The following is a 25,529-nucleotide window of genomic DNA, read 5'->3' as shown; positions in this document are numbered from 1 at the left end:
ATCTGAAAGGCTTAGAGAGGAGCTAGGATTTTTTTGTTGTTTTAAATCAGTGACCCATGATGACACCATATGGTTTTATTTCATTTAATTTGAGCAGAGCGTTAATGTTCAGCTTCTAGCAGATCCCTGCCCATGCCAGTTCTGCTGTACACTGTACAAGTCCAGAAGAAAGGAAGAGGGGCGGAAGGAAAGCAGGGCCAGGTGAGGGCTGCCCACCTCCCATGGATGGGGGTGTTGGCCTGCGAGCTCGGCCTGGCGAGCAGGAGCTCGCACCGCTTCACGTCACGGGTGCTCCTGGCGCTGATGGTGCTCAACCCTGTGGGTGCAGGGTGTGTGGCCTGGCCTCCCACCGTCAAGGGCAGCATTAGGCTGTGAGAGACACTCTCGCATTTATCCAAGAGCATCAGTGTTAGCCCTTCGCACACGGGCACGATAGGTAGTTGCTGTGCGCTGCAAAGCGGTGGCTGCACAGCCGTGAAGGCCCAGGCCAGCTAGCCCAACCTCTGCAGGAGCAGCGTGGCACTGACTGCACTGCAGAACTGTCCTGCGGTAGGTGCTTCTACTGCAGTGCCAGTGAGTTCACGTTTGCAGGGCTTGCTTTGCAGCCATGAAACCCAGAAATTCATTAAAATCCAAACATCTAGAAGATGTCATGTGATCTACAAGATATGGGAATCAGACTGTATCTGGCTGCAGATCCTAGGTTTAAGGAAAATTAAGGAGAACTCCAAGAACAAAATAGGTTCTGCTGATCTTGGACTTAGCAAACACAGGCCAAGGAGAAACTACCTGGGTCATCAAATCCAAATTCCAGTGTCATAGGCAACCCGCAAGCAAACATTCGCCTCGGAGCGTCCATGAGAACATCCATTCCAGCAGCTGTAGACCCATAAATCCCCCTCAACAAACACATGATCTCTATGACAAATAACCAAAAGCCCAAAGAACCACAATAAGCCATGGGAAGAGAGCAGGAGAGCGCAAAGGCATGGCCAGTGGCTGCATCCCCTTGACTGGCAAGAGATTTGTTCAAACAAAACATGCAGATATCTCTGAGATCTTAGGAACTAGTCATTCTCTGAGAGTGCATCTACTTGGCACTGCAGCTCAAAGCAGCAACTTCTGCACCTACATGCTGGGCTGCCCCAACAGGACCCGGCCAGACGGTGAGTTAAGAGACTTTCAGGAGCATACGGGCTTGCCAAGGTTAAACATCCTAATCTGGAGCATGGGAACTTTTAATTGAAAGCTTTGCTTTGAGCCCGTTTTCAGTTATTAACATTCAGGAGCCTGTGCTGAATTCCTTGTGGACATTCATTTTGATTAACAGAAGACATGTGTGCATGAGGAAAAGAGTCTTGAACTGGGGAGAAACAGATAAATGCAACTAATATTCTCAGGTCTCTTGCAAGTCTCTTCATACTTGGTATTTTATATAAAAGCTCAGATCTGGAAGATAAGCAATTATGTGAAATCTCTGCTTTCCTTTAAAACCAAGGTATTTCTGGAGCTCACAACTGCAAAGAGCAGGTGGGAAGTGGGCCCTGGCAGCCTCCCAAAGGCCCAGAACCAGAGGCAAGAAGGAAACCCACGTACGTTCTTATCCAGTCTTATTTACAGTCTTGTAAATCTTATGCTGCTCCCTCACTTTCGAAGAATATTGACTTAGGTTTTTTTTTTTTTTTAATTTGGGGCTTGGCAGCGTTTTATACTAGCAATATATTGCAGTATATGATCTCTATATGCTCTGGAGTTCTCCGTCTCAGTATTCGCTTGAGTCTGTTGGGGAGTGATCCCATTTAGGAGGGTGTCACCTTTTTTCTATCAGAATCAGGGAAAATTCTATAATGGAAAATGATGTTTGACCAAACTCAAAGTAAAAAGAGTACTGGGAGTATGTCAGTTTAGATCTACTGTTAGTTTTATCTTGGGTTTTAAAGAAGCAAACCAAATTGTCAGAGGAGTTTCAGCCCTATCAGAATGGGGGAAAAAAAAAGCCTTCTTAAATTACCTCTTTGGTTACATTTGAAGCTATGTTAAAAAACAAAATTTGAATCATACTTTTTGATTTTATTGAAACCACAGTTTCCAGCTACACTGAATATAGTTGTAGATTTTTTTCTGAAGGAAGTTCTGATTAAACAAAAAAAAAAGGAACTTTCTGGAGAAAATCTGACTCTCCCTTCCTGTTCTTGTCCTTACTGCTTTTTCTTATTTATTTCTTGTTTTTTTTTTATGTTGCCGAAAGCAGCCAGCCACAGGCTAGTGCTCCAGGACGCTGGTGCTACGCAGACTTCCAACATATAGTTGTTGCTCATCTCAGAATAATGTAGTGTAGCTTTCCTGTTAATGGGACAGAGTCGTCCTCTTATAACCAGAGGACAAAGCAGGAGCGGGGCTGTGCGGCTCCATGTGAGTCATGAGCAGGTCTGAAGTTTCACGAACATGAACTATATGTTTCTTTACATATCTGTGCTGTGCTTGTGGGCTAACGACACTAGCAGATGTTAATCTATCATTTGAAGTTGTGTGTACATGTTTATCTTTGCCCATAGATCTGTATTTATGACTGTGGCTATATGTGGTTAGATATTTGGGTCACATATTATATTCAGACCCCATGCAGAACTAATAGATGTTTTAATAAACATTTATTCAACCATTACAGTTTTTAGCAGAGTTTAATAGGCAGATAGGCTGTTCAGATCTGTGGCTTATAACCATCAACAGCCAGCTATATTGATGTTTTTGTACAGCACCCAGCACAGTTATTACAAATAATAAGTCATAATCATCTAGAACTCATCCATAGCGAGGCTATAATATCCATTATGTAATATCTAACATGTAATAATACTGATGTATGATTTACTTGGAACCTCGCTATGTTATAAGGCTCATACATCTGTAGGTTTTTGCATGGTTGTATAAATTAGCGAGTTCAGGTGTGTTTTATTTTTAAGTGGCATATCTGACATCCATTTAAGACACTGCAGAAGTGTGGGTTTTTTGTGGGCTTTGGACAACCTGGCTGCCATTGATGGGACACTGCGTTGCTCCGGTCTGGCTGGCAGAGAGTACCCTGCACGTCTGAGTGCCACTGTCCTGGCCCCTGCAGAAACACAGTCGCTGTCCATAGGAGTTAGCAGTGTTGGGGCCTACCCATGGGTGGCTATGCAGAATAACTGATTGGAATTACCTGGAAGTGCGAAATTAAAATGCTCTAGTTAAACTACATTACACCTCTGGCTCCCTTGTTTAGAATTAAGACAGCTTTAATTTAGTTTAGCTTAATTCACTTTGGAAATGAAGTAAACTAAATTGAATTTAGGACACTCAAATTTTGAATGAGCATCCAAACAGCATTTTAATGGCTTTAACCAATCCACTTTCAGAGTTAATTCAGATTAATTCTCCTGGCTTGCCCCTGCGTAAACGAGCCTGACGCCTGTTCTTTGTCAATGAAACCGTCTCGGCTGAGGCCCCGTCAGCAACTGCCGAGTGACAAACAGCGTCCCCAGGGCGGCAGCGCTGAGTGCCCCGGCCGGGCCCAGCGTTTGGCATGGGCACTAGCTGGGCTGAAGGGAAAAGAGCTACAGATACTGGTTATTTTTAATGATCGAGTGCTGCTGTTTCGGCCTTTGCCATGGAAACCCGTGTCGTTTGCAGTTCTGGGGAATCACAAGATGCCCTTGCTAAAAATCACGATGTTCTAGAGAAATTGCCCCGTTTTTATGCAGTTGCATTACTCCAGTCTGAATTAGGTATCTCTTCCCCTAACAGATCAGCATGCCTCCCGCCCAAAATGAACAGTTATTACATTGCTTGAGTCAACTTAGCATGGGAACAAGCTCCAGTGCTGTACGGGTTTGTAGGTGTAGGAAGACACGGGGACAGAGGCAATGATGCTTAGAAAACTCTACTATTTCTACATTGTTTCTTGAATAATTTGTAGTCTAAGAACACAGAGGGTACATAAGGTGGCCCAAAGATTTTACCTTGCCGTTTTTTAAAGGTAATTACAAAATCAACCATGAACAAAGCAGTTAGAGACACATTTTCTCACACACCAATGCTAATATTTTACAGCATAATTATGAACATTAATTCATACCTTGCTTAAATTAAAACCACTTTGAGTATTTGGTCAAAGCATACTTTAGTAGGAAAACGATGTCAAACATCGTTTTCATCAGAATACAAAAAAAAAAAAAAGCCCTTGAAAAACTGTATTTTGGAAAACCTCAATTCGGATAAAACACCTGCCCTGACTGCTAAAATGCCAGGCAGACAAACAAGCCAACCCCCAAACAGAGGAAAAAGCCCTTCCATCTCCCAAGCCATCAAGTACTTCTAAACCATTACATGGTTTAACTATATTTTTGTGCACTTCTTATTTTAGGGAGTTAGTACTTCGAATAAATGTTGTTTGACTGATACTACAGGATCCCATCTTGGGCTAGTGTAAATTAGCTTGGCTTCTTTGAAACAGTTACCAGTATAATACGATAAGGAGACAATCCTGTACATTAATGTGCTTGCTCAGAACGTGTTTGCGTGGATCCGTGTGCCTGTCTCTATGCAGCCTGCTGAATAGATATGGCTGTAAGTAAGATGTTTGCTGCGGACACCGGTGTGCTTGACCTTTTCCGTGCATTTTGGCTTGGGCAAGCAGCTGCCGAGGGCGGCAGCGATGCCTCGGTGAGTCCGCACGCCGCTCGCGTGCGTGTGCCGCGCGGCAGGTAGCTTCCCGCTCCGGGCGCGAGCCGGCGGCAGCACTTTGTGAATAGCAATGAGCTCGGCGCGGCCTGTGCGCGTTCGTGTCTGCGCGCGCCTGTCTGCGTGCGGATGTGCTAGCGCCGGGTGCGCGCGCGGGCTCACGCAGAGGATGTGCGTGTGTCCCTCCTGGGGCAGGGATGTCCTCCTGTGCGGGTGTGCTGGCACCGCCTGCGTTTTCACTCCTTAAAGGATGGCATCCTTCAGCAGCTGGGCGCTAAGCGGGTGCCTGGGGCCCGGATCCCAATCCCTGCCCGGGCTCTGGGGCTCTTAAGTCACTCCATGCCTCAGTTTCCCCTCCTGACTTTTTTCTACAGGGCTTGTGGGCAAAGATTGTCTTTCCCAACATGGATATGAATAATGCTGTATCTGATGGTGTCCTGATCCTGAGAGGATCCTCTGGTGTTACACCAGTGCCTTACAGCAATATTCATCCCTGCACATGCGCCGGGGTGCACATCGGTGTACTTAGTGGCTGTTCATAGCCCAAACTGTGGCTTTTGTGGAAGTGTTTATCTCCCCATGTATGTACAGAGCAGAGGGAGGTGGAAGGGAAGGAGTTATTAAATGCCAAGCGGATATGCAATAAATCCCATTGATTTTACAAACTCCAACTTGTCTTCAATCTCTTTTCATTCTTTATCCTGGGGGCATTGCAACAAAACCCTATTTTAAATACCTTTTCTTCCCCCTCCCCCACTCCCCCTCCTCCCACTCCCCAAAAAAGTGTCAATATTTTATTTGGATTTTTAACTTCGCTCCATAACAGTTGTTTGACCTCCTGACTTGTGCGAGTCACATAAATTCTGGGACTTTATTCAGGAGCCATGTTCCTGCTATTGAATAAGCAATTTGGGAGGGTGAATTAATGACTTGTGCTGTTGCTGGAAAGTCCCTGAAGAAATATTAAAATTGCTTGCAGACTGAATCAATACTCACTGAACACCCAGCAGGAGGACCTAGGCTTTTTAATGGCTGCCAACAGCCGACTCGATCAAGGAAGGGGAATTCCTGCGCACACACACAGGACAGCAGCCTGCCCACAGCTGCGCCATCGTTTTCACTAACAGCTGATTCTTAGACACAAAACCTGCCTGTAGCTCATGCCCCGGTGCCCAGGAGAGGACCTGGGAGATGGGTCCCCCCATCGTTTCCTGTAAGAGCACACGGGATTTGCAAGAGCCGCCGTTCAGGCCTCGTGTTAAGCACCTGGGTCAGCTCACAAAGAAGCTTTCTGAGCTGTGGGAGTGTGACCCCGCTCCATGTGGGAGCTCTGCTCTGCTCCTCTGCTGGGGAAGGGCGCTGGTGCTGCGGTACATGCGTGAGCGCGAGCGTGGCTTGGGAGCAGGGTTTGTGTTGTGCGAGGCCTGGCTGTGAGATGATTCCCTTGCTGTGGGTGTTCAGCAGTGTTTGCATCCCTCGCAGCGTGGGCACGTGGCATTTATATTAGCCAATAGGTTCTGCTTTGCTGTGTGGGTTTGTCCTGACTCCGTGCACCCCTGTGTGCATCAGCTGTGGCCACACTGTGCCTTTGGTTACAGTGTCCTGTCACTGCAGGGGTGGCTGAGGGCCCAATGCTGCGTGGCACCGAGCACCTGGGGCGCCACCGGCCTTGCCAGGACATGAATGTGCTCTGGCTTGGGGCTCTTGCTGCCTACTGCTCCCCAGGCCGATGGGACGCAGCCTTCACGCACAGGCAAGTCCTGCTCGCGGCCCCCTTTGCCAATGGCAGGTTTTGTTGCCGGAGTTTTCCAGCCCCCTTTGAGAGGGCGGCCTGCATGTTTTGCTATTGTATTTTTGAATGGCTGTTTTGTATTCGCTTGTTGGGCTGCTATTATTGTGTATTAACACCGGGGTGGGTGCGCTTTGTATGACCGCATGTCCGTCTCATTGATTCCATCAGGATTATTTTGTAATTGTGTGTCGCCGTGATTGAGTTAGTGTGCATTTCAGGGCTCCTGTGTATTGAATAATGATGTCAGGGATTGGCTTGTTTGACTGGGTAATGGCCTCTTTTCAGTGCTGAGAGTGAATGTGTCCTTCTCGTGTTTCCCTGTGCCGGCCGGGACGGGATCACTTACACTAGGTGATTCCTCAAGATGCTCACACGCCGTAAGCAAAACAGCCCTTTGGCTCTGCCTTCCCGTTGCTGGTAGCTGTGCCACCCGTGCTCCAGGGAGCGCAGCCACGTGTCCGTAGCCGTGTGCATCTCACACATGTTTACAGGTGGGAATGTTTCAATGTGTGTACCCATGGGCACGCTTCTGCTCTACGTAAGACTTGTACATTATGTTTTAGAGCAAGTCTCTGTGCCCTACATTTCTGGAAGCAACACTACGTTGTGCACTTCCAAATAGATTTGCAGAATCCATGGAGATCTGTGAGTGACTACATCAGTCTCCAGTGTAGTGTGTATTTGCCTTTGCAAGGGCCTTTTTGTGTGTCTTCCTATATGACCACATAGGAGGGCACCTGTCTGTTAGCAGAGGCGTGTGCTGTGTGTGTGGCTGCCTGGGGATGTTCATGCATGAAGATGTCTGAACTGACCGGGGTCATTTCTATAGGAATGAATGTGATTCTGTGTCAGCAGTGTTTACTTGTAAATATATGTGCTAAGATATATTAAATGTGTAATGAATCTCTGGGTTTCTGATTGTGTGCATAGTAGGTAGTAATGCCCTGTGACAGTGTAACTACGTTTGGTCACTTGAAAAATAAACAAGGCAGCTCAGTAATTTTTCTACTGATGATTAGGTGTCATTGCTGCACAGATTTATTTGCTGTGAGCAGGCAACGTGGCGCTAGAACCTTTCTGTGCTTCGTGAGGCGTCAGGATATGGCTCAGCAGCAGTCACATCCAGACAAAGTCATGGCATGGACTACAAAAGACCAAGACAGCTTCCCAAGAGAGCTCTCAGGGGTATCCTGTCACCACAACATCCCATCGGGGCAGGCCTGTGACCTCTCCCAATCAGGTCATCTCTACCGCTGGGACTCAGCAAGGCAGTGATCTTAGCTAACACTGCAGCGTGGTTGCCAACAGGTAACTCCTTCCCTCCTCCCTGCATTAACTCAAGCCGTGTTCCCGCCCCTGCCTTCTCCGGTGGACTCTCCCACTCTTCCCCCTTCCTCCGCTGTTCTCCTGCCTGCCTTTGCCCTTGAGCAGGTGACACGGTGCTCAACCCCCGCTGCTCTCCCGCTGCCCGCTCCGCACCCAGGGGTGGCAGCCCCACATACAGGGCCAAGGGAAGGAGAGCGAGTGAGCAAGGGAGAGAGCAAGAGAGACCTGGTGGGAAGTAATTGGAGGCTGTTAAGGAGAGGAGCCCAGCATATCACCCCGGTAATGGAAATAAATTCCATTGTATTTGCATTTTAATTTTCCACATAAACAAAGGCCCGGAGTACGCTGGCTTCGCCAGAATCACCGGCCAGAATTTAATTAGAAATGAAAAGTTTATAGGGTCCTCTTTAATGCGATTAATGCACAGTTAACATTTATCACATACATATGCTGGAATCGCCTATTTTAAGCAACCACCGTCCATGAAATGAATTTCTTTTCAACTTTTTTAGCGCGTGTGAGGAAGGCTGTCTCTGGTGAGGCGGTCCAGTGAGCACACTCCTGACAGCTTGGTAAACTGCAGCCCGCAGAGGCTTAGCAGCCCCCTTCCTCAGCGAGGAAAGTTCAAGGTGGCTTAGAGGGAAGCATGGTCTACTGGTTAAAGCCCGAGGTTGGGAGTCAGGGGATCTGGGTTGTATTCCCAACTCTGCCACTTGCTCACTGCATGACTGACTTGCTCTCAGTGTCTGTTTCTCTGGGTGTTAAAAAAGAAATCAGCTGGAAGAAGATATCTCAGCTGCAGCCCCCGGTGTGCCTCAGGCTCTCCCGGAGCTTGCCCAGCCTCGCAGGATGGGATCTGGGAGGGCCCTGCGCTGGGCTGGCCTCTCTGCTCCTCTCCCAGGGCTCGAGCTGCCCAGGACGGGAGAGCGGCCTGTGCAGTGGCGACGCTTGCGCAAGGCCGGGCCTCCCGCACGGGCCTCTCTGCACGGCCACGCCAGGCCCTGGTGCCGCCTGCACGGAGGGGCCTGCAGTGCCTGCTGAGGCTGCTCACACGTGTCTGAGATCCTCCCGTGCCTGCTAGGGACTGCCTGGGCACCTGGGCGTGTGAGGCCTGCGCAGCAGCTCCTGGGGTCAGTGCGGTGGGGCCTGGCGCGCAGCCCCGCCATGCGGAGCGGTGCCTGCTGCTCCAGCACCCAGGATCTCGGCCCCATGCGCGTGTGCACAGAGCTTTAAGCTCGCCTGCTGGGGAGCACTGGGAAAGGCCACTGGAAATCTAGACAAATTATCAATATCCTTCCCTCGCTGAACAAGGCCCTGGGATAAAAGATCAAAGGTGAGCACCACCCCTGTGAGCCCGTGCTCCCCTGCCAGGCCCAGGTGGGCATCAGCCTTGTCACATCCCTGCCTCCTCCCGACTGCTGCACTGTCCTGCCCATTCCTGCCCCCAGCACCTTGCTGGACACTCTGTTTCCCCCTCCTCTGTTCCAGCTGCCCACACAGGTGAGGGCCTCCCCGCTTCCATTCCTCCCTTCCTGGCACACAGACAAGCGGAGCAAATAAACCAGGCTCATGGGCACACGGAGTTCTTGTGTTAGGAACACAGCAGGGAAAGGAGGAACCTCTATTGATCCCTTGAGGAATGATGTCCCTTCCTTATCTTATCAGATTCTCTTAATTCTTCAATTATAGTCTGTTGAAATTGGCCTCTTAACCCAAACAAGATAACCTGGAGAGGAGAGGAGTGTGAGGGCAGGGGAGAGAAGGGGAGAGTGCAGTGCATTAAACTATGGATATTATTAGAAATGTCTCATTTGGCATAACCCCTTTCACCCCCACTCCTCCAGGCACTGCCTTCTTGCCGCCCTGGGTGCCTGTACATTACAGTAGCACACATCCACAGCCTGCCCGATACACGGTGCCAGACACGCTCTTCCCTCGGGCACGGGAGGCCCCCGCCTCGGCACATGGCATCTCTGCGCAGACGTGTACCCATTCCACCATGTGCCTTCTGTGTTCACCCATCCCAGCACACGCCACTGCCACAGGTGCGCTCGCAGGCAGGGTTGTGGCACTAACACTGCCTGTCACACAAGGTGACAATGTGGCTTCCACATTGCCTTGTTGAGAGGTCTGCACAGAAGGACTCCTGATAAATACACGGGTGTGCACCCGCATGTGCATCTGTGCTGGCCACGAAGAGCAAGTGCGTGACACTGTTGCCCTGCCAGCAAGAAACACACTGCTTCACAGTCATGCAGAGTACATGACACAGCCGCACAAAACTAGATAGGCTTCCGAAATACATATGCTACTATGCCTTTGCTCTCCTCTCTAACTCCCAGCGTGTACCTGCGGAGTTATGTTTTGCACAGAGAGGATTGTACTTAGTCCTTGCACAGGCCAGTATACACACATGCGGATTCTTGCTAGAAGCCTATGCTCCCAGCTGGAGCTGCCCCAGTGACATGCCCACACTCCTCCTCATACACATGTCACGGGTACAGGGCAAGTGTAGCCCAAATATCCATTACAGAGCAGGCTGTCGGATGGAACAATAGGGGCTTGGCGGTCTGTCTGCACAAGTGCCTGTAGCTCTCTCTGCTCAAATTACTTCGCTGAGCACAGAATGATCCAGGAGCGCATTCAAATCATGCAGAAGGTGCTTTCATTTTGGAAAGGTGGTGCTCCAGGCAGCACAAAGGCTTCGTTTACAAGGCCGGCACCCTCTGCATGCTTTCTTCTAAAGCCCGTGTTCCCCATGATCACATTCCCCCTGCCTTTTGCTCCTCCTGGTTCCCTCTATGGGCAGACACCTGAGATGGCCCACGCTCTCTTCCACTGCGCGTGTCCCTGTGCCACCAGCTCTGTCGGTTTTGCCTGCTGGGCACCAAGCAGTATCTGCTTTAAAGGGGCAGTCACCTTGTAATTTTCTTTAACTACCACTGCAAGTCACAAAAAGGGTATATAATCCACAAAAGGGGTTAGCATCACAGAAACCACGTTTTCATATGTTTACACATGTGCTCTTACGAGCAAATGTCCCCCCACACACATGCAACTCCTCCCTACTCTCCAGCTTGCGTATCTTAGCAGAATTCATGCACAGCCACGTTCACTTATTCCATCCCAATCCTTTACATGTCTGCACGGACATAGACGAACCCTGACACGGGTACACATGTAGCCTTGTTAAAGCTGCAGAAGGGACCTGGGTGTTAATGGTGGGTGTTCCCTCCTGTGCCCTGTTTGGCGCAGTGGCCAGGCTGCCCCGCAGCAGGTCTGCTCCTGAGGGCGTCCAAGCCAAATCTCCTGGAGCCTTGCACTCCTGCATTATCCCGTGCCCTTTCCTGCCATCCACCGCATCCAGCTCAGCTCTCCACCCGCTCAGGAAGGTCTCCTCTGTTAGAGACAGCACCACAAGCACATAGTCTCTCTAAAACTTGAAATTTGCTCTTTGTTCCATATGGAGAAGGAATTTGTGGCCTTATTCATTTTCTGCTCTGCCTCTGCTTACGCAGCCTTGGTCCATTTGTACCCCACGGATACACTTCCCCTTTGCACTTGCAGTATGCAAACACGGATCCCTTTCCCTCGAAAAATATCATTACTTCTTTTCCTCTTTCCTTCTGGATCTCTAATATAGCCATTAATTTTATATGTAAATATATATGTGTTTTGTGTATACATGTATATACAAGTTTGAAAGCTGAAGCTTAAATAACCAAGAATGGTTCCTGAGCCTAAATTTAGGCAAATACTAACAGTAGACTCTATTATATAGCTACATTATGCCACAATTTTATTTGTTTTAGAGGCTGATTGACCAAAAATGTTCTTAAAGAATTTTTAGAAAAATATGACTATGTTGAAAGGCAAAAGCCCTTTAAGAAGTGCCCAAACATAGTGCCCAAAGACTCCACAGTTTAAAGAGAGAGTTTGAAAATGGGCGGCGGGTAATGAGTTTTCCCTCATATTTTATCCCAGCCTGAAGAAACAGAAGCTCTATTAAAGAAAATGAGGTCTAGCACTGGGAATCAAAGGCTGGGCTATTAGCCCTGCCTAGCTAAAGCAATTGGTACCGTTTCTGTTGCCAGAGCCATCTGAACTACCCGTAAAGACGAGGCGGTGCGGAGCATCCTGTCTGGCAGATACCTGAGAGTTTCATTTGTGGCTTTGTTGTCTTGTCACATTCTCTGCTTTTCTGGTCATAAATTATGAGCAGAGATCAATTTACCTTGCAAAATATGGATACCTCTCAACTGAAACACAGTGGTGGGCATTCTGACCAGAGCCCATGGCTATTTTTGTTGCAGTTTGCATTCCAAGCAGAGATGGAAGTTTAGGCCTGTGCCCTGAAGTCTGCAGAGAGGAAAGGCTGCTCCCCTTGGCAGAGAGGAGGAACTGCTCAAAGTGGAACCAAAGGAATAGAAATTAAATAGGCTCCCAGGAGAGGAGAGTTAATAGAGGCAAACTCTAGCATTTCTATGTGCAGTGTGTGTGCACACATGTGCCCGTGTTGCGGGGTGCTGAAGGTGCTGGGAATGATGTGCCATGCACATTTGAGAGACTGTGGGGATGGCAGAGCTAGGAGATGAGAGCAGCAGAAACATCCCTCGTGCAGACGGACAGGCCACCAGCTTCCTCTTTGGCAGGTTAACGGTGACGTGGGTGGATGGCTCGTACCTAGCACTTTCTAGGAAGCGTGTTTGTGAACTTGCAGGCCTTTAGCTCCAGCTTTTGGCACATCACTCATTCTCCTCTCTGTCCAAACTGATACACACATAAATCCCAAGCCAGACAGAGGACAAAGGAATATCCTTCCCTGCCGCACGCGCCTCCCGCGTTGCTTCCTTTACCTTACGGGCACTTTGTGCCACCATGCATGGGCCTGCCAGGAGCTGCATTTTCCCTGACAGATACCAGTATATCCATATGCAGTATCCAGCTGCCAGGCATATTTCCGCAGAGGCGCATGCCTGCCTTGTCCTCACAGCCCCGTATAAGCGACCTGTACAAACACGCAGTGTAACCCTGCCCTTTCTCCTTCCCTGGACCAACCTCCAGGCACGCTGACCTCTCTAATTTATTGACTGTCTGTGCAAAGGAACCCTCTACACTCCTCCTACCCCTCACTCCTCCTCACACATCTATAGGGACAGACAGTCTCTGTCCATACGACTCAGGCATATCGTGCATTCAGCCTCGTTCTTCACACCCCAGGCACAGCGAGTTCTTGCCTGTGGCTGTGGTGTTCAGCTATCATGTAGACCTTTCCCAGCGACAAGGGTCTTGTTAACGGGGTTATTGACTGGTTTTCATGCAGACAGATGGATCTGTCTTTGGTCTCCCCACCAAAATCCAGCTCAATATGGGCTGGTAGTCACGGCTCTGAGGATAGGATTTCACCAGGAGACCACCCTCCATGCAAACATCCTTCACCCAGGCCACGGATGGTAATAAATGGAGTCAGGCTGAGCCATAATAAAAGCAATTGAGTGGGTTACCTGTGCAGACGTGAGATTTATACCACCTCATATTTGATGTGATTGTTTTATTGAGTTCTCAGCACAGTTAGGATGCCGTTTATTTATTTATTTATTTGCCTACTTATCGGGGGAGAGGGGCAGGCTGTCTCAGTCTGGCTAGTGCTCACCCTCGATCTTGTCAGATACGAGCCTGAAGGAGAGGGCTCCCCGCTCAGCTTTGGTGCGTGAGCCCTGGCCACATCTCTCCTTCTTTATGACAGATAAGGATGTTTGTTAATCCCTAAAACCACAAGGACTGTCTGCACTGCAGGCCTAGCAGAAGTTAAGGGAATGGCAGAAAGACACATGTGCATATGCTGGTTTTCTAAAAGAATCTCATGAAAGAAATTCCCCTTTGCACAGTGCCTTTTGGGGCAGTGGGCTGTGCTCTGTGCACAGAGCTTCTTTATATTACTGCAGGAGAAACAGTAAGCACCACCATTGCATCTGGCTCTGTCAGCACACGTGAGCATTCGGAAATATTAGCAGGTGCAAATTGATTGGAAATGAATATTTGTAAGTGCACTCTGAGGAGTTTGAAAACCAAGTGATTGGATTTGTGATTTTCAGCTGGGTAGATAGCCATATAAGTGCTACAAAATCAGCTTGCAGTTACTGGCACTAGAGAAAATTGGAGGCTAACGCTGAATATCATGCTGTCTAGTGTTTCATCATGAGCCTAACAGTGTTTGTTGTTGGTTTTCCAGCTCCTCTGGCCAAAGGATAGTGTGAGAATTTCAGTTCTCATTTAATAAAGTCTGTTTCCAGTGCTTTGGGGTATTTAGGAGTCTTAAAAGGAGGCCTTTCTACTCCCTCAAGAGGCAAAGGACCGTGCTGTTAAGGTATTTTTAAAGTCATTTAGTGGGAGTCAGATATCCAAATCCCTTTACAAACTTAAAATACAGAAGTGAAAACAGGTAAAAACATCCACTTTGCATTACAAGGATTTGTGATTTTTATGCTGATCTCATGATCTGGGGCTCTGTCTCAGCATTTTTTTAACTGTTGAGACTGGTAAATCTGCCCCTATGTGTGTAGACTACAATAGATTAATTCACATTATGGTGGAAAACCTCTCACCGTCATCAGCTCTCATCAAAGAATTATTGTTTGGGTGCAAAATTCAAACTGCTTTTAAGAGTTACAATCAGAGTCATCTGCACATGGATGGGATTTCCTGACGCCCTGGTTAGCTGCACTGTCAGGGCAATGACAAATGCTTTTGGAAGTCTCTTTCCTTCCATTCAAAAAGAGCTTTCCTAAAAGTGGGATCCCTAAGTACAGTGCAGATCGTAAGCAGTGAGCCTAAGCTCCATTTAAATGTCGACATGCCTTCGTTAAAGGCCGTGTCGAGGTAAACTAAATGAAGATCTGGCTGTGTCCAGCTGTTTTGAAGTATCGTCTTTCTATTCAAGTAATACAGAAATCATTTGTTCGAATGGGCTTTAGGATCAGAGACAGTCTTTTTGATATATTTGATATATGGTTGAAAAGGTGGCTTTGTATGTTTGTATACATTGTGGCATCATACCAGAGAGGGCCCAGCTGGTCTACTAGAGCATTTTCCATCTTTTCAGTCAATGTAGGAATATTTCCTATTGTGTGTTTGCTTGTGCTGTTAATCCCATCTAGTTATATATATTCCTCCACCCCAAAAAAAGGAGTTCCAAGGGATGCAATTCCACAATTTAATGGAGCTTCCTACGAGGAGATTCCTGCTGCTACTATTTAAATGTTTGCTTTCTTACTGCCCTGCCTTCATTCCTGGCTCTACTGCTTTGTTAAACCCTTCCCTTGGAGGGACTGTGCCCTTCAGATCTCTGTATTGTTCTCACCGCTTCATCACTGCATGGCCAAGCCACTTGTATTTTCTCCTTTTTCTTCACAAAAGTCAAATTATTAAAGAAAAAAAAACAAACAGTGATTCTGGTAAATGAGGTTTAGCTCTGTAAGACTCTTTCACCCAGTGCTGAAATGCAGCTACCTTTGTGGTGGAGTGCAGTAACCACTTACTAAATGCAAATGCTTGAAAATATGTAACTTCCAACAAAAATGAAGCTTTTGATGCCTATACAAAAGGAATGACTGGCATTTTTATATGATAAGGAGACTGATGTGGTATCAGGCTTCTAGGTTCACACAACAGGAAGCTCAAAACTTCCCACTCACAACAATACCGCATCTACTGAGCTGATACCTGCATCACAGAAAAATCGGGGGGAAAAAAAGTGACTGCTTTATTGTAGTCATCTCCATACAACCTTCCAGCGACCAGATATGAGGAGTAAGACAAAGCGGAACGCTGCGAGCATTCATTTACCCTTGCAGCTGCAGTAACATTGTCTGTAACCTCTGCTTTATGAGCCTGGCCTTTATTTGCAATGATGAAAAGATGACAATACCAGGTTTGTGTCTGATGGCAAAGAATCTGAGTTTAAAGGGTATGTTCCTTAGAACGAAGCCCTGTGTGACCCAACTGCATTCTTTGCTTGGCTGAAGGCAGCTGGCAGTAGAAGTGTTTTACCCCGAGAGGGTGCCCTGGTGCAGAAAATTCAGTGGAAACCTTGGACTCTGCATCAGCTAAATGGGAGGATCCCTGATAGGATCCTGAGTTGCTCCTGCATGCACCAAAAAGTGAGAGGGCGCAGGTTTGGGCGACGCAGACATTCGCCCTTAGATGCTGCGCGATTCACCCAGCCTTCACTGCAGACCTCGCAGCGGTCACTGTGTTTGGTCACTGAGAACACGCTGCTGGTAGAGCTGCTCTGTGCTCCTCACACTTCTCCCTAGAATCATTACATATGTTCCAGGAACCCCAGATTTTACATCCTGTTTGGTGGGAAAGGTAGGGGGAAATTCACCAGCGGCATTGGCTGGAGTGTTGGTTCTTTGTTGAGTTCTTTGTGGAAGGATTACACTGATTTTGAGAAGGTAGCTAAATATTGTTGTTTTTATTTTGCAGGTGTTAAAACTACCGCATGAGAAGCTCTTCTGATAGACCGAGATCAGTCAGAAGGCTAATGGGAGAATGGTAAGAAAAACCTGATCTCCTAATATGCCATTCTTTGCTCTGAGATACAAGCCTGTCCGTGGTCACTGAAATTGGTCACAGGCTCAATATTTCTTTGTAGATTAAGCAAATTTCCTTGGCTATTATGACCTGAATCAATGTCTGTCTCTTCCCATACGTATTTATAAAAAAACACATAATTAATGGAGGTTTTAACTAGGAATGATTACCAGTTGTATATAATGTAGCAGAAAACATATCCCCAAACCAAGCACATAACGCAGGAAATTAATATATACTTAATACCTAAGAGAAACAGCAAATACATCTGACAGCCTGACTGAGCTGATATGGCCACTAAGCTCCATTCCCTGCCATGGGATAGCGGATCTGCTCTCAGAAGTCCACAGTCTGGGATGTACGCAGAAGGCGACTGTTCTGTAGTGTAACCCCACAGTCCTTTGGCTTCTGCATTCCTTGGAAAAGCACTGACAGAGAGCCCCAGGCACTGACCACGGGAAAGCTGGGATAGAGGCACAGATTGTCTCCAAGAGGGTTGTTCTGCTCTGCCTTGGTGGAACTGAATGGAATTCATGTATTTAAGAGAGACAGAGAATAGTGCTAAAACTACAGCAGCTATTGCATCTCCGGCTGCACAGCCATGCATGTGTGTGCAGTATGTGCCTGCTCCTGCTCCCACCAAAGCACATGGTCTAATTCCAAAGATTTTGCTCGAACTGGTTATTATCGCATGAAACGTGCGTTCTTAGGCTAACTGTACGTGCTACAAACAAAGCAAAAATTCTCATTAACATCTGCTGCCAAGTTCATTCTTGGGAGGCCACCGCAAGGCTCGCAGGAATGCCTAAATGAACCCGGTGGAAGTGTTCTAGCCCACAGTGACCAAAGATAACTTGTCTGTAGCCACAGGGTAGATGGAAAAGTTCTCTTAGGACGCCCCATGCTCCAGAGATCTGCAGTAAGCGCTAATTGCTTACCAAAGAATTAAGAATTTCTGTCACTCAGCTGCTTCTCAATTACATGTGCTGCATATGCCTGTGTATATTTACATATATACTTGTGCGTATATATATATATATATATATTCATGTGTGCGGGTGCTACATGTATAAAATAGCCGTATAATGTATTGCACCCACTGTATGAAAGGAGGACAGGAAGGTCCCATTGTAGAGACAACTGCTTTGCCTTGATGCTCTGTTTTCATGAGCTTTACCCAGTAACTAATGCACTGCCTCGATTTTTTGCCACCATTAAAGCAAGGCCATCACATAGTGAAAGGTAATTTTTTTGCTGATTCTTGGGGGGGTAGTTAAGACTTTTTTTTTTTTTGGATGTGCCTTGTATTTGCATGAGGTTGAGATGATGAACTTACTGACAAGTCTCAATACCGTCTAAATTCACCTCGTTCGTAGTCTCAAGATACTAAAACCCTCAACAAAGTAGTTCTAACAGTTCTGGATAATGGGCCAAGGCAGTTTTCCCGTGGAAATGCCACATTTTGAGAAAATACAAAGATAGGTATTTCTAGCAGATTGGTTTTAAAAATCGGCATCTGCCCGAAGCTACTCGGGGAGTCAGAACGTCAGATTAAGTCCAATTTATGGCCACACAGTAAGGAAGGGGAACACAAGGAATGCGCCGTTACAAATGATTGCCCAATTCTGTGTGTTTACTTTGGCAATGGGGAACAGCAAAATGTATATTTGAACTGTGAACTTAGCCCTGTCTTTGTGTTTTGTGAGCTGGTTACTGATTCCTTGGCGCTGGCGAAGCCCGCGCTGCCGCCCGCAGCAGCCGGCTCGGGCCTTTCCACGCTCGCTCCTTCCTGTTTTGTGGGAATTTTTTCGCAGCCCAATGTCCTGCTCTCACCTAGCACAAACCTGCTGATTTTCTGATCTGTGGTATTTTGGGTTCGTTTCCTCACAAATAAGCATTTGGGGGAGCCCCATGCAAAGGTGAGCACTGCAAAGCTGAGCCTGAGGTTTTGAAGGAATGGGGAACGTCTTAATGACACAAAGCCAAAATGCCCTGTGCTTTGGTGACTACACACTGAGATGCCGTCACTGTCTGAATCAAATACAGTGGGTCACAGCTGAGCCTCTTCAATATAATAATACTTAGCAGTTGTGAAGCACTTGTCCTTTTCACAGCATTTTATAAGTGCAAATTCACGGACACCTGTTCCCTCCTCCCTCTGGCAAGGATCGGCCCTCGTTTCCAGGATGGAAAATCGAGGTGCACCCCCCCGAGCCCGGCCACAAGCTGGTGGCAAAGGCAAGAGCAGAATAGCCCAGGACACGGCAGCCGTGACGCAGGGCGCCGCGTTCGGAAAGCAAAAGGCTGGGACTCCGGTCGCCGATATCCTTGAAGCTGGAAGTATGTGTGTGCCAGCCCTGGTTTTCTACATTTCCCAGAAAACAGGATTCTGTTCCTGCAAAGAACAGAATTCCCAGCCTTTCCTGAGCTCCCCTCTCCCTGGCTTCATTCCTTGCAGGGAAAGCTGCCTGTCCTTCCACAGCTGCCTTTGCAAGGTGTCTGAATGTCAAACCGTTATTATTTCAGTACCTGACTGAGAGAGTAACAGAGACCTGGAGGTTTTTTAGGAGGGTGTATAATTAGCCGATCAGTATTATGTTACCCTGTTCATAACTTAATAACCATTTTAATACAGATGGCACACACAGGGATAATTTCCTAGGGTAGCCTAGCAGTATATTACAGAGACATTGTGTCTGAGGGAATCTTCCCCAGCCAAGGTACATTCCACTAGCTAATTCTACCTGCTGTTTTCAAGATGATTTGGGATAATTCCATATCATTTGCAAAATATTAAAACCCATTTATATAGGATGCCAGATTTAGAAATACACAGCCTGAGTTATTAGACATATTTTGATAAATCTGCTATGAAAAGTGCAAGACAAAAAATACCACTCTGTTTCCCCTGCTATTTATTTTTGTTTCCTTGCCATAAATTCACCAGGTTTAAAAAAAAAAAAAAAAAGGCTAAACTTGCTATATATCAAAAAGACCAACATACCGACTCGCGCATTTTTTATCTATGAATGCACTAAAGGAGACTGTGTGTGTGTTTGCATATACCTTATATACATTTATTTGGGCGGGGAGCTCTGTGCTGGGACTGTGTGCAACAGAACACAGTGCCTGTTCGTGCGCTGTGTCCTAGAGTTTGCGTTTCTGTGGTCGTAGCCGGTGTGTGTGAAGATGCTAGAGCCCAGCAGCGGGATTACTTTGAGCGGCTGCGTGACAGGGCACCCGCGTGCAGGCAGCGTGCGAAGAGGCCCCGGTGCCTGTGAGCAGCGCGAGTGCTGCAGCGTGTTCATATCGGTGATACGTATCGTGGCCTTTTCTTATTTTTTTCTCACCTACATCAATCATTTCCTATCTGTCATATGGTTATTTTTGCCACCTCGAATCTGAGACCGTGAGTGCCTCACAACAAGCATCCCTCCCTGGGAACACCGCGGGCCGTCCCCGCGGGCCGAGCCCGGCTCGGCACCTTTGTAACGCCTGGCAGGGCACGGGAAGTCCGGGAATGCTGCGGAGGGACAGGGAAAACCGCGGGCTAGGGCTGCAGCCCCGCGCTGTGCAGAGCCGCGCGGATCTAACCCGGCGGAGGAGGCACGGGGCGCTCCCCGCAGCCTCTGCGGTGGTTTGGGGGCCCGCGAAGGGGCGCGCGGGCGGGGGCGGCAGGGCTGCTCCTACCTGTTTATGGAGGAGACGCTGGGCACCGTGTCGTTGTCGCAGATGCCCTCGGCCAGTAGCCTGTCGCGGATCTCCCAGGCGAACATGGTGGGGTTTTGTCTCTTGTACTCGGCGATTTTATCCACGACTTTGGGGGTGGCCACTTTGGGTTTGGAGCCGCCGATCACGCCGGGCTTGATGCTCCCCGTCTCGTAGTACCTGCCCCGCCGGAGCACAAAGGGCCGCGGTTACCTGGCGGGCCCACGCGCCCGGCCCCGCGCAGCGCGGCGCCCGCCTCGGCCCTGCCCGCCTCGCCTTGGCTTCGTTTGCGCCTTACTAATTTGTGTTTGTTTGTGCGGAGCGAGAAGCGCGGAGTCTTTGGCTCCCGCATTTCACGCACCTCCCTCGTCCCGCGCCGGTTTGTGCTCCGCGGGCGCCTCGCTGGCGCTGCCGGGGCTGCGCGCAGGACGCGGAGAGCGGATCATTCCCTCCTGTGTCCCTGCCCGGGGCGGGGGCGTTTGGGGCAGCCACGTTCCGTGTCCCCGTGGCCATGAGCGGCGCGCGGAGCCTCCGCTCCGCCACGTGCCGAGCGGCGGCGGCGCCGCGGGGCAGCGCAGCGCAGCGCGTCCGCGCAGGGAGGCTGCGCGCCCGGGCTGCCCTGCGGGCCGCTGCCCCGCGCTGCGGCGCTCCGTTCCCTCCACGGGTCCTGCCTCTGCCCCGCTCCCTGCCCTTCTGCTCCCGCGGGTTTTGCCAAGCTGGGACCTGGGATGGTGTTTGAGTGCATTTCTTTTCTTTCCTTTTTTTTTGTTTCTCTTTTTTTTCCCCGTTTGTTTATTTTCCCGGCATTTTTCCCCCATCCCCGTCCCTTCCCTTGCCGCCCTTCCCTCGCAGTGCGCGCGTCCCCCCCGCGGTTCGCGAGCCCGGCGGCGGGCGGGGGCCGCTCTCCTCCCGCGGCCGCTGCGGGCAGGGCCCGAGGCGGCAGCGGCTGCCCCGGCCGAGCCGGGGGCTGCCCCTTCCCTTACCTGCCCAGGATCTTGCTGACACAGCCGTGGCTGACCCGCAGCTGCCTGGAGATGTCGCAGGGTCGCACCCCCTGGTGCGCCAGCTCCACTATCCTTTGTCTCACCACGTCAGGTAGGGGCCTGCCGTTCACAAACACCCCTCCGAGCTGGTTCACACCCCCGTGCCCTGCTGGGGAAAGAAAGAAAGAAAAAAAAAAAAAAAAACACAACAACCCACGCACACCAGAAACAGACCGTTAGTCGTGGGCTCTTCGCCGTGCGCACTGCAAAATCTCCATTGACCAGAGATGGATGGGGGTGATGGCTGAGGGTCGGGGGGGGGGGAACGGGAGGCGGGGGAGAGGGAGAAAAGGAGAGGAAGAGAGAAGAAGAAAAGAGGAAGGAAAAGGGGGAAAGAGAAAGGAGGGGGAAAAAAGCGAGCAAGAGAAAGGGAAAAAAAAGAACGAAAGAAAAAAAAAGAGCAAGAGAATAAAAATAAAAAGAAATAATGTGAAAGATAAAAAATAAAGGGAAAGAAAGAAGAATGAAAGGAATAAGGGGGAAAAAAAGGAGGGGGGGGGGAGAGGGAGAAAGGAAGAAAAGAAAAGGCAGGAGAGGAAGCAAGGAAGCCGAGACAGGAGAGGGAATTTTCCCGAGTCGCTGGGATTTCCCCTCGGCTGCCGCCTCCCTCCCGGTCGGCCCGCGCGGCGGCTCTCGGGGCCGCTCCGGCGGGGACGATACCGAGGACGGTGCCCGGTGCCGGTTCCGGCTCCGCCGCTCCTTCCCCTAGCGGACAGCGAGACACGGGGCCTGGGGCCCCGGGCAAGCCCTGCTGCCGACCCCGGTCCCGCTCCTGGCTCTCTTCGCACTCGTTTTGGGTTTCTTTCCGCGGTTTCGGGCTAGGCGGTGGGTTAGGGTCTGCGGCGGACCCTGCCCTCCCTTTCCCCGCAGCCTGTGCCCCGCACAGCTCCTCATCCCCTTTTATTTTCATATGTGAGTTGAAGGGGTTCGGGAAGAGAAAAAGAGAAGGAGAAATAAATGGAGAAAGAGAAAGGGGGACAGAGAGAGAGAGAGAAATAAAATATTTTGTGTCCCGCAGTCGATGTTCGTTTACAAACAACACTTTTTTTTCTCATCAGTTTTCGATCTTTAAGCAAAAAATCCTCTAGTAATAAAATCTAACAGACTCTCACCGCCTGCGTCAGTTCGGGAGAACTGGAAATGCTCTGTTTTCCCCTTTCCAAACAAAACGGCGCTCGCTCTCCTGGAGGGCTGCTAGGTCCCTTTTCCCGAATCACCTTCCTCCATTCGGAGCAATAACCTGGCGCGGTGGGGAATAACGGCGCCCCCGGGGCCGGAGAGCGAGTGCCGGGGCCAGGGGCAGTGTCTGCTGCGGGGCTCGGGCCCGGCGCGGAGCCTGCGCGTCCCGCGGCCACGCCGGGCTCGGCCGCGCCGGTGCCGCCGTCTCCGTGCGCGGGTTGCGCGGAGAGCTGCGCGCTGCGCTGCGGCTCTGCCCTCACACAGCCTTAACCTCCCGCACCCTCCTCGCAAAGAGATCTCACTTCGGTTTTGCAGTTTGCTGAAAAATGATCTGTTTGTGTTTTCGCTGAGTTTTTTTTCCCTTTTTTTTTTTCTTTTTTTTTTCCTCCCCTGCTTCTGACACTGACTTATTGGCTCTGAACTTAGTGGAAACTCTCATTGCCTTGCGATCGATCCGAGTCCTTTCTCACAAATAGAGTTTTTTCCCTCTCCCCCACCCGTTCCCGAGCACCTCGGCATCCCGAGGCGGGAGCCGCTGTCTCCCCGTCCTTCCCGGCGCCCGGGGAGTCCATGTTATTTGTTGCCATCTTTTGTCACGCTTTCGTAAAACATATTTAGGGCTGCCCGGGGAAGGGGACATTATTTATCTTTCTCCACTAAAACCTGCGGGTCGCCGCTACTGTGTGTTTTCTTCATTTGTCCAGAGCCCCTTCTGCACATGTTGCCTCTAAAGTTACAAGACAGCAATTTCTTCGGCAAATCCATAATAAATAATTCAAAGCACCTTTGATAACTCGCATTACAAAGTATTAAAAGGCAACAGATGCAAAAAAGATTAAAAATTAATAATTCAAATTATTGCACCTGGCTATTTTTTTCACTATTCTTTTAGCTCCGCGTCGTGCTCCGCGAAGGTTATTTCTACAGGAGCAGAAAGATATTTACGTATATTTATCCGTCTAAATGCCCGTGCATTTGTACACATACACACCCCGCTTTCGAACAGATTGTATTTTGCTGCCTGTACGTGTGTGTGTCAGGAGTCCGCGCCTCTCTGTATTAGAATCGCTTGCTAATACCCGGCTAAGTCTAGAAAGACATTTTAGGGACCAGATCAAATGTCAATTAAAAAAAAATCGGGAGCCAAGCAAAATTATTCGAGCAGCTCGGCGGAGTTTGTGAACATCGGTGGCTCCGATGGGGAGCGTCTCTCTCGGCTCGTGCATTTTCTGGGCAGCCGAAGGCTGACTCGCTGCTACCGTTTCGAAAGGAGCGTCGCGTCTGCGAAAACTAATAAAATAACGCTTAGTGCGCAGGGTAGGTTGTGCTCAAGGGGGCCGAAAATGTAATCCTTCGATTCTGAGCAGTATAGCCGAGAAATCATTATTTGTGGAGAAAAAAAGCAAGACAGTTACCTACATCCACAATATGGGATCTGAGTTTTTAAAAATATATTTCTGCGCTTTCCCTCGCCTGAAAAAGTCGTAATTTTACAGACTTCAAACATTTTAATTTTAACGTAAGTCTTTAATTTTAGCGAAAGTCTTTTCGGTTTGTTTTTATGTAAAGGGCAGGGCGGGTCCTCAAAAGTTTCGATGTCAAAAGTTACAAATTGCTCTTAATTATTCATTTCCTGAGTCAATGTGCTCTCAATCTCGGCTTTTTTGTATTTTCTTCGATTTAAAGCTGGGAGTTATTTTTTTTCTCGGTGCAGCGAAATTGAAATCCCTAAAAAACACCTTACTGCGATACTTGGGATCTTTCTACTTTCCCCCTCCGGTGGAAATGGCCCCGTACCTGCGAGAGGACCGCGGCTCCCGCTCCCGTGGGCTGAGCGCGCGGATAAAATGCCCATCGAGGGTGTGCGGCGAGCGCAGGACGGGCCGGGCCGTCTCGGGAACCTCCGAAAACGCCGTGATTCGATTCCTGGCACCGCAATTGCTCTGGTTGAAGCCCGAGCTTCTCGCAAACTCCAGCGCTGCCCAGCCCGCTGCTAGTTTGAACCTAACGAGACTGCCCTGGCTGCAGCGGGGACCCGAGCCGGGCACCGGGCACGGCGCGCACCTGAGGGCAGCGCTGCCCCCGGGGGGCTGCAGCGGCGCCGGGGGTGGCCAGAGACGCGGCCCAAACCCGGCTCCGCCGCGGGAGCCGGGAGGGCCCCGCGCGCGCCGAGCGGCGAGGAGCCGCTGCGGGAAGGAACGCGCCGCTCCGGGGCCGTCCCCGCGGAGTCTCCGCGGGCTGGCCGGGCCCGTCGCGGCACCTCCCTAAGCCCGGGAGGCGGAAAGGCTGGAGCCGAAAGAGGCTCAGGTGAGGGAGGATACGGGGAAAGGAGGGATGGAGGGATGAGCAGAGGGAGAGCAGCGGAAGGAGCCGGGCTCCAGTACTCACGGTGCATTGCTGAGAAGGGGTCTGCCTTGCAGTGCATATCCATGGGGAGGCAAAAGAAGGGGAAGAAATCGGCTGAAGCCGCCGTGTCGCCTCTAAAACTCAACTTCAAGACTTAGGGGAGAAAAAAATAACAAAAAAAAAAGCAAACCAAAACGGCGCGCAGGGAGCAGGGCGGGAGGCTGCGGCGCCCCCCGGCCGGCGGAGCGGGCGGCAGCGGCGGCGGCCGCGTCAGCGCAGCCCGTGCGCGCGGGGGGCTGGCGGCGCCGCGGGGCACGCGGCTCTCATGGCTGGGGGGCCGCGGCGCTGGCCGGGCCCGTCTCGCTGCAGCCGCGGGGGCACTTGCGGGAAGTTGCGCGCGGAGTAGCAATCCCCGGGCGCGGAGCGGCGCGGAGCGGAGCGGGGCCGCCGACTGGAGCCCGCCGGCCCGGGGCGTGTGTCTCTAAAAGCCGCAGCGCCCGCGCCCCCGCCCGCGCGCGCCGCGCACTTGTCAGACAAAGGCAATAGATTCCGACACTCTCTGATTCGCCGGCGCGAGCCCCGCGCGCACAGGGGGCCGAGCCGCTGCGCTGCGCTGCGCTGCGCGCGGAGGGGGCGGCCCCGCGCAGCGGCCCGCGAGGAGCGAGCCCCGCCGCGGGCCCGCTTTGTTGTGCGCAGGCCCCGGCCCTTGAAGCCGCGCAGTTAACGCGCGCGGAGCGCGGCCCTCGCTGCTGCCCGCGCGCTCCCACGGGGGAGGGGTGCGCGGTGGGGGGGCAAGCAAGGCGTTTTGGTGGGAAACTCGG

The 25,529-nt window shown here is 50.2% G+C and overlaps 1 protein-coding gene across 2 annotated transcripts in view; it reads right to left on the bottom strand.

Annotated features, from left to right (window-relative positions):
* PAX2 (paired box 2) overlaps positions 1-24,808 on the bottom strand; it is a 77,164-nt gene extending 52,356 nt beyond the window's left edge. For both annotated transcript variants that reach the window (XM_088528827.1, XM_088528828.1), the window contains exons 1-3: positions 24,751-24,808; positions 21,124-21,292; positions 20,123-20,320 (exon numbers count right to left, since the gene is read on the bottom strand). In XM_088528827.1, the coding sequence (XP_088384953.1) occupies positions 20,123-20,320; positions 21,124-21,292; positions 24,751-24,793 (410 nt within the window). In that variant the 5' untranslated portion in view covers positions 24,794-24,808. The remainder of the gene's footprint in view (positions 1-20,122; positions 20,321-21,123; positions 21,293-24,750) is intronic.
* Positions 24,809-25,529: the final 721 nt, after the last annotated feature.

Source organism: Tinamus guttatus, unplaced genomic scaffold (assembly GCF_059628265.1).
Source record: "Tinamus guttatus ecotype Peru unplaced genomic scaffold, ASM5962826v1 Tinamus_guttatus_pri_ptg000314l, whole genome shotgun sequence".
NCBI classification, from domain to species: Eukaryota; Metazoa; Chordata; class Aves; order Tinamiformes; family Tinamidae; genus Tinamus; species Tinamus guttatus.
This window is presented reverse-complemented; position numbering and strand designations above follow the sequence as displayed.